The following is a 16,753-nucleotide window of genomic DNA, read 5'->3' as shown; positions in this document are numbered from 1 at the left end:
GTATTTAGTTAATTGTTTTTTATCAGAAATAACTTTAAGAATTATTTACCATCAAACATGTGTTTTTTTTACTGAAGTCATTATAATACATCAAGCTGAGAATGAATGCTTACATTATAACATTTCAGCTGCGTATACAAAACCAATTTATAAAGTTTCATTGCACAGTTCTATTATAGATTAGTAAGATGAAAATAGTTCAATGGTTTATTTTATAAGTTATGAGTAATTCAGTTAATTGAAGATGTTTATTCACTATTTGAAATATGAGATGATCATTTTTTATTCCATTTTATTTGTAACAGTAATAAAAGCTGCTTCTAATCATTCTAAGGTGAGTTTATTTGTTTAGTATTTACCAAAAAATGAGTATCTTAATAATCAAGAAAAGAAACTCTACCTCTATTTCAGTGCTAAAAAATTTTTAACAGTAACAATATGAAAATAGTGTTGGTAAAAGATAATTTACTGATCAGAATTCATCAGAAATATTTGGATTTATGACTTTGGGAAATTTTTTACTTACAATTAAATCCAAAAAGTAACGAATTTCTATTGAATTCAAGCCTTTTAGAAACACCTTTTACATGTTGTGACTGTGAAAAATATTGATTATAAATATTATTGTAATAATTAATAACTTCAAGATTCCTCGACTATACTGTGAAGAATCAACAAATCAAGTTCGTCCATATCCAAAAATTTGTAATATCTACTATGAATGTAAAAACGGAAAAATGCGGATTCAAGCATGCAACTCTGGTTTGAATTTTAATTCCCAACTAGGTGTATGCGATCATACCGTACGAAACGATTGTATAACTGCCGAAAATCAGGTAAAAAAATTTCAATTGTGCCCTCCACTGTACATTGGTCAAGTACCAGATCCAGACGATTGCGGAAAATATATCGTATGCTATCTTGGAGCACATAGTTACGAAGATTGTAAAAGTGGTCTTGTCTATAATATTCTCATCAGCTCATGTGATCAACTTCAAAACGTTCCTGAATGTTTGGAAAATAAAACACGAATTAATACAACAAACAGAAGAAATGAAGATTATTATACACTTTTCACAAAAAATCGAGATAATGAAGAGGATGATACCACTATTCATGATACAAAATACACTCGATTCATGAATCGAATTCTTACATCAGGCCAATTTAAACAAACCAATACCACAATAATTCACCTAGATGAATTAATGCCAGTGTCATCTACAACAACTGTACCAAGTGAGTAGAATAATATGTCGTAATTATTCTATTGTAAACTTATATTTTTTTTATTGTTTAATTAACCAGTTTAATATCAAAATTGATAATATTTTTTTTGTAGTCGTTCAACGCTCTAAAACCAATTTACAAAGTTTGTGGACCAGGCATTGGGGATCTCATTTTTAAAATTGGTGATCAACTGACAAAATCATAAAATATTTGAAACAATTTGAAAACGTTTGTATAATAAAATATTTCCGGTTGTTTTACTCTAGAAATATCTACAAGTATAAGTCAACATAAAACAAATGTTAATTGACTACCATAATAAAATGCAAAATGAAATTTTCAATAAAATCCAAGATAACAAATTCATGATTTAAATGTTCTAAAAGCATTAGGATATAAAAAGAGTAGAATTAGAATCAAACAATCAAAATGATGATGAAACAGGAAATAAAATCAGTTCTATACCACTATGAACACGAAATGAGTCCCAATTGAATTCAAACCAGAATCAGCAGCCTATCAATAATCATAAGAAAATTTTTTTATTTAAATTTTGCTTATTAATTATTAACTTCCCAGAGGGAAGTTATTTTTAATATTGAAACTATGTATTAATAAAGAATACAAATCATATCATACATTGATTACATTATGTAGTTAAAATTACAATATCAATGTAAATAAAATAAAAACATTATGTGAATATTCTTTGATGGATCAAAATATGAATAAAAAAATACAATTTTTCAACCATGAAGTAAGTGATGTAATATTTCATTACTAAACATTGAGTTTATATAAATTTATTTTATAAGAATTCTAAATCAGTTTTTATAGAAATCTACAATCGACTTTATTAGAAATTAAATGTAGTTGAATTATCCATTTTTTTTATAGTGATGATCTTAAAAATTTCATGGTCAAAAGATATTATTTTTTAGGGTCATCCACAGAAGTTGATGGTAATTATTAATTTATTAGAAATTATCTGGTTATGAGGAAACCAAAAGTTGTTTAGAAGAAATAAACTACTTTATTATTTTAAAAAGTTGTAATATTAGTACATTGTAGTTTTGATTGTTTTTTTGAGTATGCTGAATAAATATAATTTTATTTTATAAGCTAAAATTCATAATTAACATTGCACATTGCATAAAATTTCTATAACTCATTCATATTTGTTGCATTTTTATTCGTTTGTTTGTTCTATAAATGTAAATTATTTAATAAACGTTTTTATCAGAAACATCTTAAAATTAAATTGAAACAATTGCTATGGCGTTTATGAATTACATAATACAATGAAAAGTCAATGTGATGATTAATTGCAGTCCGTTAGTTAATAAAACTACTTAAAAATATAACTCCTGTAAATTGAATAAGTATTTTAAAAAATTAATGGAAAATAACTTGATGAGATCGATACATAAAAACTTATTAAAATGTTTTTTCGTTATCGTTACATCAAACTCAAACAAAACAATTTTATATCACAAAATTAATTTAAAAAAATCTATGTTTATAATTTATTTTAAAAAAATATTTGACAATTTGTCACGTAAGTTTCTTTTTCCATTGTACGATTGTTGAGGCACAGTATTATTGTTAATTTTTTTCTTAAATAATTACTAAGGCACAAAATTATCTATTGCACCAATTCGTTTCATTGCAGCAGTTAAAAGTAATCGTGACTGTTTTTCTTCGTCTAATTGTTTTGTCAGTTGTGTAACTTGGTTTTGTAGATCGCCAACTTGATTCATTAAGTTTTCCACAACTTTAGACAGATACCTAAGTGCAAAAAATTTTTATTTAAAATATGTATTAGTTTTTTTTAAACTTCAGAATTAGCTTTTTGCGTTCTTTTTTTTTTGCTCATTTATCTATATCGATATTTCCATAAACAATACGTACCTTTCTCCAAAGAGATCCAAATTTCCTACTCTATTATTCATTACTGATACTCTATCGCGTGGCTTATTAGATGAATCATTATCTAAAACAGCTGAAATTGATATGCCCTTGTTAATTTTATTTAAAGTTTATACTAGAATATTTATATTTTTCTGTTTGCTATACAAAGCAAATGGTGGTAATAAAATTATCTCATAATTTTAATTACATTCGCGCTTGTAGCTAATTCTGAAGTCCAAGTGAAATTAAATTAAGTCAACTCGTTAATGTAAGTATGAATTAGTAACTCCATTCAAAAAAGTTATTAGAATTTTGTTAAAACTAATATGTCAAATTGAGATTGTTATAAAAGAATTTTAATTTAAATTCAAATGTATATTAAAAAATAAAAAAGTTATTTTTGTTGGTGAAATCATAATTAATTGCTGATAGGCTTCAATGGAATGAACAACACTCAAACTAAATAAATGTTACTTTACCAGAATGAACAGTAAATCTTGCATTGACAGTCATACAGTAACCTTCGATAATTTTCAGTATAATTGCATCATCTTCAAACTGGCGTTCATCTGAAATCACAAATAATGATCATTAAATCATTACCATAATAAAGAAGATTTAGAACAGGGACTTAATTTTCTTCACAATTTACTTAAAGTTATTTAAAATCGGTCAATTTAATTTTCATTTTAAATAAGAAAGAAAATCCAATAATTGACTTACTGGCTGTTCTAGGTGAACGACAAAGTTCTCCAGAATCAAATTTGCCGTAGGCTTTTAAATAAATCGGCGGAGCGGGTCTCAAAGAAGCAAGACCCCAAGGAGTTTTAGTCCCTGGTGACAAATTGCAGTCCTGAAGTAGAAGTTTCCCCGTCGATTGATTGCTCGTCTAATGAATAAAATAAATATTTTTTGATCAATAATAAATTGAATTAGTTAAACTCAATATAAATAAAATAAATAAGAATATTCATTAATTATCAGCGGGAAAAATGATCTGAATTAACTCTACTTATTTATTAACTATGAAAAATAAAAAATAATAACTGTAAAATGGTGAAAAATATTAACATTATTAGCATAACAATAACACTGCAAAAGCACAACTTCGCACAACATGGCTGTGAAACTAATAAGCAGAAAGTAATTTAAGGTGAATAACTATTAGTAGCGTAATCGGTCTATTATTGGCTGTAATGTTTATTAATAAATGTTGAATTTATTAAAAAAACAGCCATGCTATGGAAGCTTGCCTTGTTCTGTGATTTCAGATATCGGAATTGCTTTCTTCAGCCACCAGTGAGCATAAAGTCCAGACGTATACACCGGCTTCTGATGATCTTCCAACCTAATGTGAATTCCTTTTGGTCGGGCACCATGCCTGCTAGCTTTTATACTAGCTTTTTGGTGAGAGGAAGGCACTGGAGCTGTAAATCTTTTGTCGTGGAATACAAAATTTTGATATGAAGGTTTTGTGTTATTCTTATCAAGTTCTTCATCTTCTTTATCGTCACTAGAATCGCTACTATTTTTTTCATTATCACAAAAGTTGTCTTTCTGTACACCACTTTGACTATCATTATTTTTGAAACTGGTCAAAGTAATAAAGCTATTGTTAGCACTCTCTGATGATTGTCCAAATCGTTCACTTTGCCTAGGAGTTGATCCGAAAGGTGAACTACAAATGCATTGATGTTCAAAATTGTTTTCATCATTATCACTTTCGCTATGAGACATTAAAGCTCGATCAGCACTTTTATTTTGTCCATTAGGGTAGTATTTATAGCAAGAGTTTAATTCTGATGATGTCATGTGATAGCTATCAGCCATACCAGAGTCTGTGGAATGTATACTTGTGACAGGAAGTGTAAGAGTACTTTCACCATGATAAATATCGACCGTATCTTCATCTATTGTCTTAAGGTGAGGTATCGGACCAATATGAATAAATTCTGAACTAGATGAAATACTTTTACAAGTTGGTTCAATCGATTTCCATGTTTTTTTTGATGGGTCCCAGTGTTTCAACTCAAAATCATCATCAGAACTATCTAAATGATGTAAACTTGATCTTGAATTATGAGGGTGAACCAAATTTGTAGGTAAACTTTGACAATCTAACTTAGAAGGCTTTAAATTATTTTTTATTTCTAGGTTTCCCAATGAAACTGATGAAGAAGGAAAAGGTAATTGTGTGGAAGGAGCTTTCATATCATGAGTATTATCAGATTGTGTTGATTCGTATCTCACATCTAGCATTAATGAGGATTTTAATAAAGCTCGTGGTTTATCTTCGGGAACTTGCAATTTTTCTTTACCATTATCTTCATCCGACGTATATTCATTGCTACCAATCGGATATATAGTATAAGTAACAACACATTTTCTCATCTTTACATTGCTCAAGTCTGGTTTATAAATATACTGAAGATAAAGAAGCCTTTTGACTAAATCAGGATGAATGATTTTTTTTCTGACAAGCCGAGCGTAAAATCGCGATAAACGTGACAAAGGATGTTTGATGTAACTCACGTGAGACAAGGTCGGTGATTTTAACAACCCGGATGATGATTGGTCTTGTGTTAATAGCTCGATCCACTGATACCGTTCGTTTCTATGTGTGCAAAGTACAATTATATTTTCAATCATTGGCCCAGATATTTCGAAAGCATTTTTTATATCTTCGGTATTATCTAACGGAACTACATTGATGCCAGTTAATGGTAATTTGCCCTTGAAACAACCAAATATTTATGTGTTAATTTTTAATATAATTAAATTGATGATTAAAATATTTTATTGAATAATTATTACTTACTTCGTATACAAAAGAGCTCATGCGTGAGCTTGTACTGAGAACTAATAATGTCATAGGAAATAATACAAAATATCTATCTCGCCTTTCTGCACCCATAAGAATTGTTACTGGTCCAACATGTAAAATTTCACCGAGAGAACTCAATTCTTCTCCTTCCCATCCTTTAATTCCACTTGTTAATATGTGAAGTGCTAATTCCTTTTGTTTTCTTATGAACGTACATCTCTCCTAAAGAATATATTAAAATTTTTTTTGCTATTAAAGTTTACAAATAATTGATTATTTTAAATATAGCGCCAGATAAGAATAGAACACTTACGGCAATCTCTCGATAAACACATACACTTCGCTGTGTATCACCACGATCGGAATGATTTTTTTCAGTGTGTCTTTCCAATTCTTGTAGCAGAGCTGCATATTTTTCTAATCGACGAAATGGCTTGCTAAGTCCAGTTGTTAAAACTAATATTCCTGGAGTTACAGCACCACTACGTTCCATAAACTCATTTAATTCATCTCTGTATTGATCAAGAATATATACTGCTTGTGGATGACCATTACAATATGTCATGTGAATGGATTTTAATCGTGGAGCAAGTGTGAGAAATAAATTGCCAATTCTGCAGTCAGGCCCTTGAGTTACTGCAGTTTCTAAATTTGTTAATAATTTCTGATGGATCTCCAATACTTCATTTATGTTTCCAATCAATTGTTTGTACTCTTCTTTTTTCAATCTGTCAATTAAAACATTTAATACTGCATAAAAAAAATATACAGTTTAAAAAGGATTAATTACTCTTTTATTAATTAATCTTAATCATTCATTTAATACGAAGTAGAGTCCAGTAATAAATTAATTTAAGTACATGGCTGGGTACTTAAAAGATTAATTAAAAGAATTTATATACTTACATATTTGCAAGCTCTAGTGGCTGAAGGAAATTATTAACCAGACTTTGAAGCTCTGCAACATTGGCTCTTTCAGAATCTACTAAATCTTTTATTACTATATCTCTATTGAATCTCTGATGCACTGGTAATTCCTGATTAGTTTTCTCTGGTGATGACTTTACCGAGGAATGTCCGGCATCTGCTCATAAAAATTATTAATAAATTTTAATATTTTATCTTCGCACAATTCACGAGAAATATTTCAAATTCTTATGACTCCAAGAACTTTATTTCATTTTATTACCAGGCGATCTATATTCCTTGACATAGTTGGATGGAAACCAGCCAGTTTTCTCGTTCAAGGTACCTTCCCACCAACCTCCATCGTCGGTTTGTGTAATAGTTATGACATCGCCCTTTTTAAAGCATAACTGAATTCGAGCATAATAATAAATAATGAATTAAAAATCATCAGCATAAATAGAATAATTTATATATTTTAATTGTTAAATATTTTAATTATAATTACCTCGTCATTGTTCTTTCCTTTAAAAGAAAATAAAGCAGTAACTAATTTTGGCGATTCAGACTTTGACATTGTATTACGATAATAAAAATAATATGAACTAGGTATTGAGCTGAACTGATGCTGAGAGACTTTTCCAAGGATTTCTTCTTAAATACTGAATTATAAATACACTTGGTTCCTTTTTTAGATTTAAACTTTAACTCTGCTACTTTTAGTCATCAATTATTTTTACTGAAATTCTAGCTTTTCTACTTAACAATATTTATGTTCAACAATGAAATTCTAACTTTGAATTGATAAAGAACTTATAACATCACATTTTTTTCATTTTATTTCTATTTTCACCACTTAACGTCATTAATTTATTATTAGCTAACGACTCCACAGTTTTAAAACACTTCAGAGAATGTTGTGGATCTAAAAGTATAGAAATATAAAATGATAATACGAATTTATTAAAAGTAAATCAATCCTAATCTTATAGGTTAGGTTTTTAGAACTTATGCAGTGATGGTAATAAGATGTTCAATTATTTTCAGCCGGTAAAATCATTTTTTTCGTTGATAAATTGTTGGCAGATGTGTTGAACGACAACAAAATACTTTTTATCAACTGAAGAGTTATAAAAAAACCGGGATTTACTAATTTTATAACGCACTTGCTGTATAAACGTTATATAATACCAGAGTTTTTAATGAAATAATATTTAAATATACACCTATATAAATAAACTTATAAACATAAAATATTCTTTTACTTTCAATAAAATTTATATAAAGTCTTGCTGATTAAAATAACATAATTAGAGATAATTTATGTATTATATTTTTTATTACATACAAAAGAAATGATAAATTTATAGTCATAAAAATTAATTCATTAAAACGACAAGAATGGTGGATCAATATTTATTATCATATTAAAATATTAATTTCAGTATTTACTTTTAACAGGAAACGACTAAATTCAATTGATCTTACAAAAAGTAAGTATAAAATTTTTAAAAAAACACTGACTTCATACTTATAAATAACTTATTATGAAAAAATTAAAATGATTAATTATTGTCTATTTTTTAGATTAACTAATTCTTGAAATGTTCAAAAATAAGTAATTTTATCTTCTACTTCATTGATTGTCAACAAAGATAACGAAAGAAATTCTTAGTAAGTAGTTTTAAATTTATTAGGTTATTTTCCAAACTTCCCCATGATTGTACACTTATCAACTTTTCCATTAAGATTATTAAGATGAAGTACTTTAACGATTGCTAAATATCAATTAAAGAAAACCCGTGAAGTTGCATCACAGTATTACATTGAATGGATTATTTAAATGTTAATAATGGCCAACTGTGTTTGCATGGATCGATGAATAGTCATTCATTCATTGCTATTTATATTATATCTCATCAACTAATTCAATACTTCCGCGGATAAACAAATGTATTTACTTATTAAAGTGAGAATTAAAAAATTTTATAGCAGACGGAAAACAGTAATAAATAAAAGCAATGACTGTCACTTAAAAGAATCAAGAGTTCAGTAAACAGCTACGACATTTTTAAAAAATTTAATTGACGGCATATCATGTGTTGTCAATTGACAGTTATATCAACCATTGTCGCTCCCCTTGGTTCGATATGATTGTTGAATTAATATGCTGCAACAAGATGATGCGTATAAAAAGTGGAACACGGGAAGACAGTCTGATTTTTCTCAGCATTGAACTGAGACCTCTGATTACGCGCCAGTTGATAACCTTTTCTGGGAAATATTTCTCTGATGCTAGCTGGGGATTCTTCAAGATAACCATGTCATTTTGGTAGCAGAAGTCGTTGAATACTTGTGGTTCCAGAATAAGAAAATATTGACAAGTATTTCCATGAGACATACGTGTTGTTTTATCTATGAAAGTGATGTATATTTTTAAAATTGTTATTTTTATATTCAACGTTGAGTGAGATAAATAATTTCAACATGAAGAGAACTAAAAATTTATCTTGGATTTGTGTTGTTACAATAATTATTGCAATATTTGCTGATGCCGTTCATGGAGTGAGTGATGAACAATCAATTCAATCTTATTTTAACTTAATGAAATAATTTTTATAAACACATATATTATTAATATAATAATAGTTTTATGTTGAATAGTTTTCATTAATTTTAAACTCACTATTTCCAGTAGCCATTATTTGATTATGTATACAATGATATTATTTTTATGATTTCAAAGATGAAAAGGCATATTAAAAGAAAAAAATATAAATAACTTAAACAAAGTCAGAATAATCATTGATAAGATAGAGTAAATTATAAAGCATGATATTTATTTTTGTAGATTTATGATCCAGCTGTGACGACGACTAAACCGCCAAAGCGTAAAGAATCTTTGCCTTGGCATTTAATAAATGATAATGGCAAGCCAGCAGAGTTCCTAGAACCTCCAAAGCTTTCGCAAACTTCTTACATTCCCACAACGTCCTGGATCAACTGGAACAAGAATCTTAATGGTGGTATTGAACAGACAACTGGAATCGATGAAAGTTTCAACAAAGAAACTATTCAAGGAGAACATGGAGACCAATATCAAGAGAAGCAACACGTGGTATTTGATAATGGCGACCAAGGAATTTATAGTAAATATGGAGCTCAAGATAAATTATTCTGGCATGTCAATCAAGAGGGTAACAATTTTGAATCTCATGAATTCCAAGGTGTTAAAAGCGAAACGCGAATACCCGGAGAGAATCTTTATGAAGGTGTCATAGATGATTTAAACGTAAGTTAAAAATTATTCTAAACATTGCATGTAGATGAGAGAATAATTTTCGAATGAAGCAAGATATTGGATGTTCTGTGCTTGAAGATGCTTTTTCATTCAACATAGATTGGAATGGAATATTAACAAGAATACATATTTATAACGAAGTGCACAATAATTTTTATGTATTTATGCGAAGTTATATTTATGATTTAGAAGGATTGATTCAATGGTTTTCGATTTGATAATATTAATTTAATTATACTAAAGAATTAAATAATGATAGAACAAAATGTTTTTAATTATAGATTAGAATAGAATCCTGATGTTGATTGCATGAATATTTCAATTATCGGTCATAGTATTAATAAATTATTCAATGAGTTAATTTTATTCCTGCTGGTAAATAATTAATTTGCAATCATGTCTATTCTCATTGTACCGTAGAGACTTTATGGCTTGACTGATGCGCATGCCTTTATTTTGCAATTGCAACCGAGTTATAGATTCGAGATAAAAAATATCATATTACATTTTTCCAAATTGATAGAAACCAAGAAAAGAAGCACTTGTCGATCCTAAGGATTTTCAATTATCGAATGTAGCTAAATATGACAGAAAAACAGGAGTTCAATGTCCTTCTCCAGAAGCAACTGGTCAATTTATTTATCCACTTGATTGCAATTTTTTCGTCAACTGCTGGAAGGGTCGACCATTCATTCAACCTTGTGCTCCTGGCACTCGTTTTAATTCAGAAACTTTGGAGTGTGATTTTCCTCATAAAGCCAAGTGCTATGGAGGAGAAATAGCTGACTTCATAACAAGTGATAACTACGAAATTTCCGGGAACCGAGAATCTTTATCGAAAAGATATTCTCCACTAGTTGCATACCCTGATTTTAACGTATGTCAAGTACTTTTACAAGCTCATAACTGTTGAATATTATTAAAACATGATTGACAGTCTTTTAAAAGTTGTTACTAATTTTTTTTTTATTTACTTAAGAACTTTTTGTTGAATTTCATTTTTCGGAATAGACTGTCAATCATAAGAGATTGAAAATATAATAGTATATTAAATCAGTGTTTATTGAAAGTAAATGTGCTAATTATATAGTTATTACAATTCTAGACTGGATTTATTGATTAGTACATTTACTTAACTCATTTTATTTTATGATATTCATTAACTAATTCTCTGTTTTACCAGAATTATCAGCCACAATGTCCAGAGCAAATGACCGGTCTTTTACCACACCCCACTGATTGCATGAAATATCTTCAATGTATAAATGGTCGAACGATCATTAGAAACTGTTCTGTTGGTACTGTATTTAATCCAGTACTCAGTATTTGCGATTGGCCAAAGAACGTTCAAGGATGTGAAAATACTTTTAAAGATCAATCTGAGCCACTTCCCCCATTTGAAAGTGGAAGCTCTACAAATTCTCAATATCAAAATTATAAAACTCCATGGAGTTCAACGTCAGTTCCAGTTAGACAAGTAGTTCAATCAGCGACATGTCCAGACGGTTTTAGTGGAATGATGCCTCATCCTACTAATTGTTTAAAATTTCTTCAATGCAATTTTGGCCACGCCTTTATTATGGATTGTGGCCCTGGAACTGTATTTAATCCTCAAATAAATAATTGTGATTGGCCATATAATGTGCCTGGATGTGAAAATTCTCTCAAAAATAACCAGGAAAATCAAAATAATAGAGAGGACCGCACAAATTATGGATTGAATACATGGTCTGGAAGTACTTCTCGTGTTGATGAACAAAATTATCCATCGCAAGGATATAATTACAATACTTATAATAAGCTCTTGAATAATAATAACAATAATAATTATGATAATTATCAAAATCAAAATCAAGCTAATTCACCCAAACCTTGTAAATATCCGGAATGCGTACCTGGACGTCCAGTTCAACAAGATAACAATGGATATTATTCATCTGGATCTTCATACGTACCACAAATTTACACTCGATATCCTACTGATCCTAATGGTAATCATAATAGACAGAATGTACGCTGGGAAAATTCGAACACTCAAATTCCTAATGATGCAGTACAACAAAGTTCTCCAGCTTTTTCAAATAATAGACAAGGCCGTTTGGGTACATCTTCGTACAACCCTGTTGTTAATTACCCAAATATTCGGGACAACCCTCAATATCCGTATCAAGAAGCTTACGGAACTTCTGAATTACGGCCAGTAAACACACGTGGAGAAGGTACATATACATATACAAGAATTCCTACTCAAACAGAAAGTTCAAGTAATTCATGGATTCAACAAAGACCTACGTGGAGGCCCAACTCGGGACCATATGGTGATATTTATCAATCGACGCCAGATGAGTCACAACAGCATGAGCAATTCCAAGGATATGTACCAACTTGGGGAAACCCTAATTCAAACAATAATCGTGGTGGATCCATTTCATCTTCAAATAATGAAGGTATAGAAACATTCGCTTGTCAAAAATATATTAAAACCGGTGCTATTTCGAACTTGATACATTTTTTTATGAGTATGATGAGCTTACTTAGGCATCTTGTGCTTTTTAATGCTTTGGCTTGTTCTTTTAAACTATTTTTCTTTACTTTCTAAAGTTAATATTAGATGTTGGTGAATCAAAATATTTAAATAAAAGTCTTTAAACAAGAATTTAGTAAGCAAAGGATATATATAATTCAATTATTGAGTTAATAAATTCAATTTAAATAGACTTAAGATAATTGAAAAGTATTGATGTGTTTTTAAGGCACCTCTACGAGTTCTTTAGACCATAAGCTTAACCGATGGCAATCAAAGCCGAATATTATTGAACGTGGTGATAAGGTTAGTGAGCAAGACACGAAGATGGACTCTTGGGCAGGGAAGACGAACATTTTCAATCAAGGACGAGGTCAAAACGGAGGAGGTATGAATAGTGCCTATGATTGGAAAAGTAATTGGGGTTCTGATGGGGGATTACTTCAATCAATATTACTAAAGCTAATAAAATTTTTCTAACTACTTCAGGCTCAGAAATGTCTCCAAGTTCAACAAAAACTTATCCTGCGGGGATATATGTGAATATTAATGGTACTAGAGGTCATTACATTATTAATGATGTAGAAATAAATCAGAATCATTCAAGAGTTCAGAATTATAGCCCTACCGGAAGTGAGTACAGTGAAGAAACTTCAAGTGGAAGAACTTATGTTCCAGAATCTTCCATGTGGAAGCCTCTTCATCAAATACAACCAAATAACAATTCCTCTGATTCCTCTAATTTAAATAGACCTCGATGGAAACCCATTAAATACCATAACAAGACGCAAAATAGTATACACGACCACTTTAATCAGTCTCATGTCAGATGGAAACCTGAAAACAATGTAAACTCATATACCTACAGCTCCCCAGAATCAATTCACGACCCGAAAACCGACACTGTCAGTAATTATAATACTCATCATGAAAGCACGCCTAGCTCAGAAATTGGAACTAAAAATATACAATCTGTAGGAGTAATTAGACCCAGAGAGAAACCAGAGACTATATTTTCTTCGATTGGAAACATGGACAGTATTTATTATAATCAAGAAAATATTCCTCAAGAAGATAATATTCGTGAAACAATTGTGAATCCAAATTTTAAGGTTGATATATTAGACAGAACTAATTCCTGGACACCCATTGAAGTTATAGCTAATAAACCTAAAAAAAAAGATAAGAGTGTTATTATGAAGATGAATAAGCAAACCTTGGATTTAGATATCTTCAATGTTAAATCTGCACCTTGGGAAGAAAGTAAGTTTTAGTGTGAAAAAAAAAACCAATTTTTAAGTAAATAAGTTTTCATAAGTTTAAAGATTAATTCGTATATTTCTATGATTTGTTCATAATTTTAATGAGGTAAGTTTTTCTACTTTTCTTTTCGCTTCGACGCAATTTTTGAAGTATTGCTGCTAAGTTGCATCAATTGAATATGTTTTTCTCAGTTTATTTTTCGTGAGAAGAAATTTTTTTGCTTGTATAATTTTTTACTTTTAATGAAAACTTCTTAAACTATTTTTCTTGCATTTATTAAGTTTTTTTTTTTTAATTTTTCACTTGTTCTTTTAGTAATAAAATATAATGAACTTTTTTTCCGTAGATGAACCACCGTTTCCTGTTTACTATGTACCACCAGTGAATTCACTTCACCAACACGATAATTCTAAACTGATTACTCCAGCCTCTGGTCAGGTATTAGCAAGAAATTTTTTTCGAGAGTTGCATTAAATTCCACTACATGTGTATATAATTATAATTTTAATTACTAGATACTACGTTTGAGAGGAGGATCTAGTGCTAGAGACGGCTATGTAGAAGTTCAAGGTATTCAAGCAGGTTGGGGTGTAGTTTGTGATACCAAGTACGGTTGGACTATTAAAGAAGCAAACATTATATGTCGACAGCTTGGATTCACGAGGTAAACAACTTTTAATAAATTTAATACAATCGAAAAAAGTATCTCATTTAAGTGATTAAAAAATTTAACAAAAAATAATATGTATTCATTTACTCGTTGTTATTCTCATTTTCAGGATTTATTTTTATTAGATTTTAAAATTGTTCATTTAAATTTTAATTCTGTTGAAATTAAAAAAAATGTAATAACGACATTTTTTCTAATTATAGAGGTGCTGAAACTTTCTGGCAAGGTCGAAAAAATGGACATATTCCACCGTGGATAGCAACGACAAATATTCAATGTCATGGCAATGAAACTAAGTTTCAGACTTGTGAATTTGTGCATGGTACGGAATGTAATATTCAACGTGATGCTGTTGGAGTCAACTGTCTTCCAAATCGAATAGCTTATTGTCGTCCAGATGAAGTTGCTTATGAAGGAAGTTGCTATCATTTAGCTGACTCGGATTCCGGCTTAACTCATGATGAAGCATTGAAGTATTGTTCTGCAAAAAATGCAAGATTAGTAGACATCACGAAGCAAAGTGAAAATGATTTTCTGTCTGAATGGCTAATTCAAAGTTATCCCAACGTTGAATCAGTTATGACTGGTGGAATTGGATTTACTGCTTTGAATAATACAATCTGGTTATGGGAGGATTCTACGTATGCTAAGTTTAAGTGAGTTTTCATCTATACAGGGAAAAACTGAATATACTTATCTGTAAATAGAAAAAAAGATTAATAATTTTTTTTGCTTTACTTCAAAAAAAAAACTAGAGTTCGTAAAGTAAAAAAAACTTTTAATTTAAAATAGATTTGCAAAATGGTGGCCGGGATGGCAAAATGAAAAAGCATTGCCACCTTCAACCGGAATACGACCTATGTGTATTATAATGAAAAAAAAATTTCCCTGTTACAACCGACCCGACTCTCTTTGTCTAGCTGATTATTTCTTCTGGGATGTGGAAGATTGTGCATCATCTATGAAAGGACACTCGTTTATTTGTGAAAGACCGTACAATGACATTAGTACGTAATTAAAAAATAATTTTGTTACTTGTAAAATGATTATATTTTAAATAATTTTTTCCATCTTATACTGGAAATTATTATTGACTTGAAAGATAATTTTTTATTCAATCATAGGTTGTATTTATGGGAAGGGGCATCAATATTCTGGAAAAGCAAATGTTTCTGAGTCTGGTGCTCCATGTCTATCGTGGAATGATCCAGCTGTATCTGATTTTTTGATATCTAGAGTATGTTGAATAATAAGAATTTTTTTTTACCTGAAGTATTTATTGGCAATGGTATTTAATGATCAAAAAATATGGTCTTTATTAGGTACCAGATCCTGTAACGAGAGAAAGATTGCGAGCTCACAATTATTGTCGAAATCCCAATCAAATGAAGGAATCCAAACCTTGGTGTTTTACTGGTCCATATGGTCAACGCGAATACTGTGATATTCCTTCTTGTGGAGGAATTGGTATGAATGATATCAATTTCAATACTCAAATATATTATTCAAAAATAAGAATGCATAAAATGAAATGTTGATTAACAGTAGAACAATTTAATAACAACTATTAATTAATTATAGCATTAATTACATAACAGTACTCTTGAATACGAACTGAAAATTAGAATGTGGTACGACGATCATAAATAACAATGATAAACTTCACTAACGACTAATTATTCAACTTGATAATTATAACTGATCGATTTATATGCAAAATGAATCTTTTATTATCAAATAATTGGACACTCACATGAAACGATATTGTGGATTGACAGTGTGTTGCATATCAGTGTCCAATTATCTAAAAGAGGGATAAAAAGTAACAAAATATAATAGTAATATTTGTTATACTGTAAACATCCAAAAAAATAATTCAAAAATTTATTTTATCATAGAATAATTAATTATTTATCCAATGAAGCAATTTTTCTTTTATTTAATATTCTAAAGTTAACAAAAGCTTTATTATTATCTTATTCATGTTCTGGTTAGGTTTTAAGCTTCTTGAAATCATCTTTTCGTTAATTATTTGTTCATTGATACACATTAGCATTCATAAAATATATTTATGGGATAGAAAGTATCAAATTAAGAAAGAATAAATCATACAAAAAACGCAAA

The 16,753-nt window shown here is 29.5% G+C and overlaps 3 protein-coding genes across 5 annotated transcripts; 2 read left to right on the top strand and 1 right to left on the bottom strand.

The window, feature by feature from the left end:
- Nucleotides 1-734: 734 nt before the first annotated feature.
- Nucleotides 735-1,582, top strand: LOC118065340 (uncharacterized). Its single transcript, XM_035080540.1, has 2 exons — nucleotides 735-1,239; nucleotides 1,343-1,582. Exons 1-2 carry the CDS (start codon nucleotides 738-740, stop codon nucleotides 1,405-1,407), a joined length of 567 nt encoding a protein of 188 aa, XP_034936431.1. The 5' UTR covers nucleotides 735-737; the 3' UTR covers nucleotides 1,408-1,582.
- An 821-nt stretch (nucleotides 1,583-2,403) lies between these two features.
- LOC118065332 (Rho-type guanine nucleotide exchange factor) lies at nucleotides 2,404-7,839 on the bottom strand. Of its 2 annotated transcripts, XM_035080527.1 has the most exons (10): nucleotides 7,380-7,839; nucleotides 7,155-7,281; nucleotides 6,872-7,049; nucleotides 6,279-6,693; nucleotides 5,960-6,187; nucleotides 5,674-5,874; nucleotides 3,865-4,030; nucleotides 3,621-3,710; nucleotides 3,142-3,232; nucleotides 2,404-3,018 (listed from the first exon to the last, which is right to left on the bottom strand). In XM_035080527.1, exons 1-10 carry the CDS (start codon nucleotides 7,446-7,448, stop codon nucleotides 2,859-2,861), a joined length of 1,725 nt encoding a protein of 574 aa, XP_034936418.1. In that variant the 5' UTR covers nucleotides 7,449-7,839; the 3' UTR covers nucleotides 2,404-2,858. The 2 variants fall into 2 exon arrangements, with proteins under 2 accessions (XP_034936418.1, XP_034936419.1); XM_035080528.1 differs by lacking the exon at nucleotides 3,142-3,232 and having other exon boundaries at nucleotides 2,855-3,018.
- A 1,079-nt stretch (nucleotides 7,840-8,918) lies between these two features.
- LOC118065331 (uncharacterized) lies at nucleotides 8,919-16,489 on the top strand. 2 transcript variants are annotated; one of them, XM_035080525.1, is made up of 12 exons: nucleotides 8,920-9,436; nucleotides 9,723-10,163; nucleotides 10,696-11,049; nucleotides 11,356-12,619; nucleotides 12,926-13,084; nucleotides 13,186-13,959; nucleotides 14,306-14,397; nucleotides 14,475-14,623; nucleotides 14,833-15,285; nucleotides 15,422-15,636; nucleotides 15,754-15,866; nucleotides 15,952-16,489. In XM_035080525.1, the coding sequence occupies exons 1-12, from the start codon at nucleotides 9,359-9,361 to the stop codon at nucleotides 16,165-16,167; spliced, it is 4,308 nt and encodes a 1,435-aa protein (XP_034936416.1). In that variant the 5' UTR covers nucleotides 8,920-9,358; the 3' UTR covers nucleotides 16,168-16,489. The 2 variants fall into 2 exon arrangements, with proteins under 2 accessions (XP_034936417.1, XP_034936416.1); XM_035080526.1 differs by lacking the exons at nucleotides 12,926-13,084; nucleotides 13,186-13,959 and having other exon boundaries at nucleotides 8,919-9,436.
- Nucleotides 16,490-16,753: the final 264 nt, after the last annotated feature.

The sequence above is a fragment of the Chelonus insularis genome, unplaced genomic scaffold (genome assembly GCF_013357705.1).
Source record: "Chelonus insularis isolate UGA/USDA-ARS -01 unplaced genomic scaffold, ASM1335770v1 contig_309_pilon, whole genome shotgun sequence".
NCBI classification, from domain to species: domain Eukaryota; kingdom Metazoa; phylum Arthropoda; class Insecta; order Hymenoptera; family Braconidae; genus Chelonus; species Chelonus insularis.
This window is presented reverse-complemented; position numbering and strand designations above follow the sequence as displayed.

Excerpts from the sequence above, each read along its gene's own strand:
- LOC118065332 (XM_035080527.1), bottom strand. The coding sequence starts at position 7,448 with ATGTCAAAGTCTGAATCGCCAAAATTAGTTACTGCTTTATTTTCTTTT. Across the intron at positions 7,282-7,379 it reads AAGGAAAGAACAATGACGAG|TTATGCTTTAAAAAGGGCGA; the intron begins GTAATTATAATT and ends GCTCGAATTCAG. Across the intron at positions 7,050-7,154 it reads CAAGGAATATAGATCGCCTG|ATGCCGGACATTCCTCGGTA; the intron begins GTAATAAAATGA and ends TTTTATGAGCAG.
- LOC118065340 (XM_035080540.1), top strand. The coding sequence starts at position 738 with ATGCGGATTCAAGCATGCAACTCTGGTTTGAATTTTAATTCCCAACTA. Across the intron at positions 1,240-1,342 it reads ATCTACAACAACTGTACCAA|TCGTTCAACGCTCTAAAACC; the intron begins GTGAGTAGAATA and ends TTTTTTTTGTAG.
- LOC118065331 (XM_035080525.1), top strand. The coding sequence starts at position 9,359 with ATGAAGAGAACTAAAAATTTATCTTGGATTTGTGTTGTTACAATAATT. Across the intron at positions 9,437-9,722 it reads TTGCTGATGCCGTTCATGGA|ATTTATGATCCAGCTGTGAC; the intron begins GTGAGTGATGAA and ends TTATTTTTGTAG. Across the intron at positions 10,164-10,695 it reads GTGTCATAGATGATTTAAAC|AAACCAAGAAAAGAAGCACT; the intron begins GTAAGTTAAAAA and ends CCAAATTGATAG.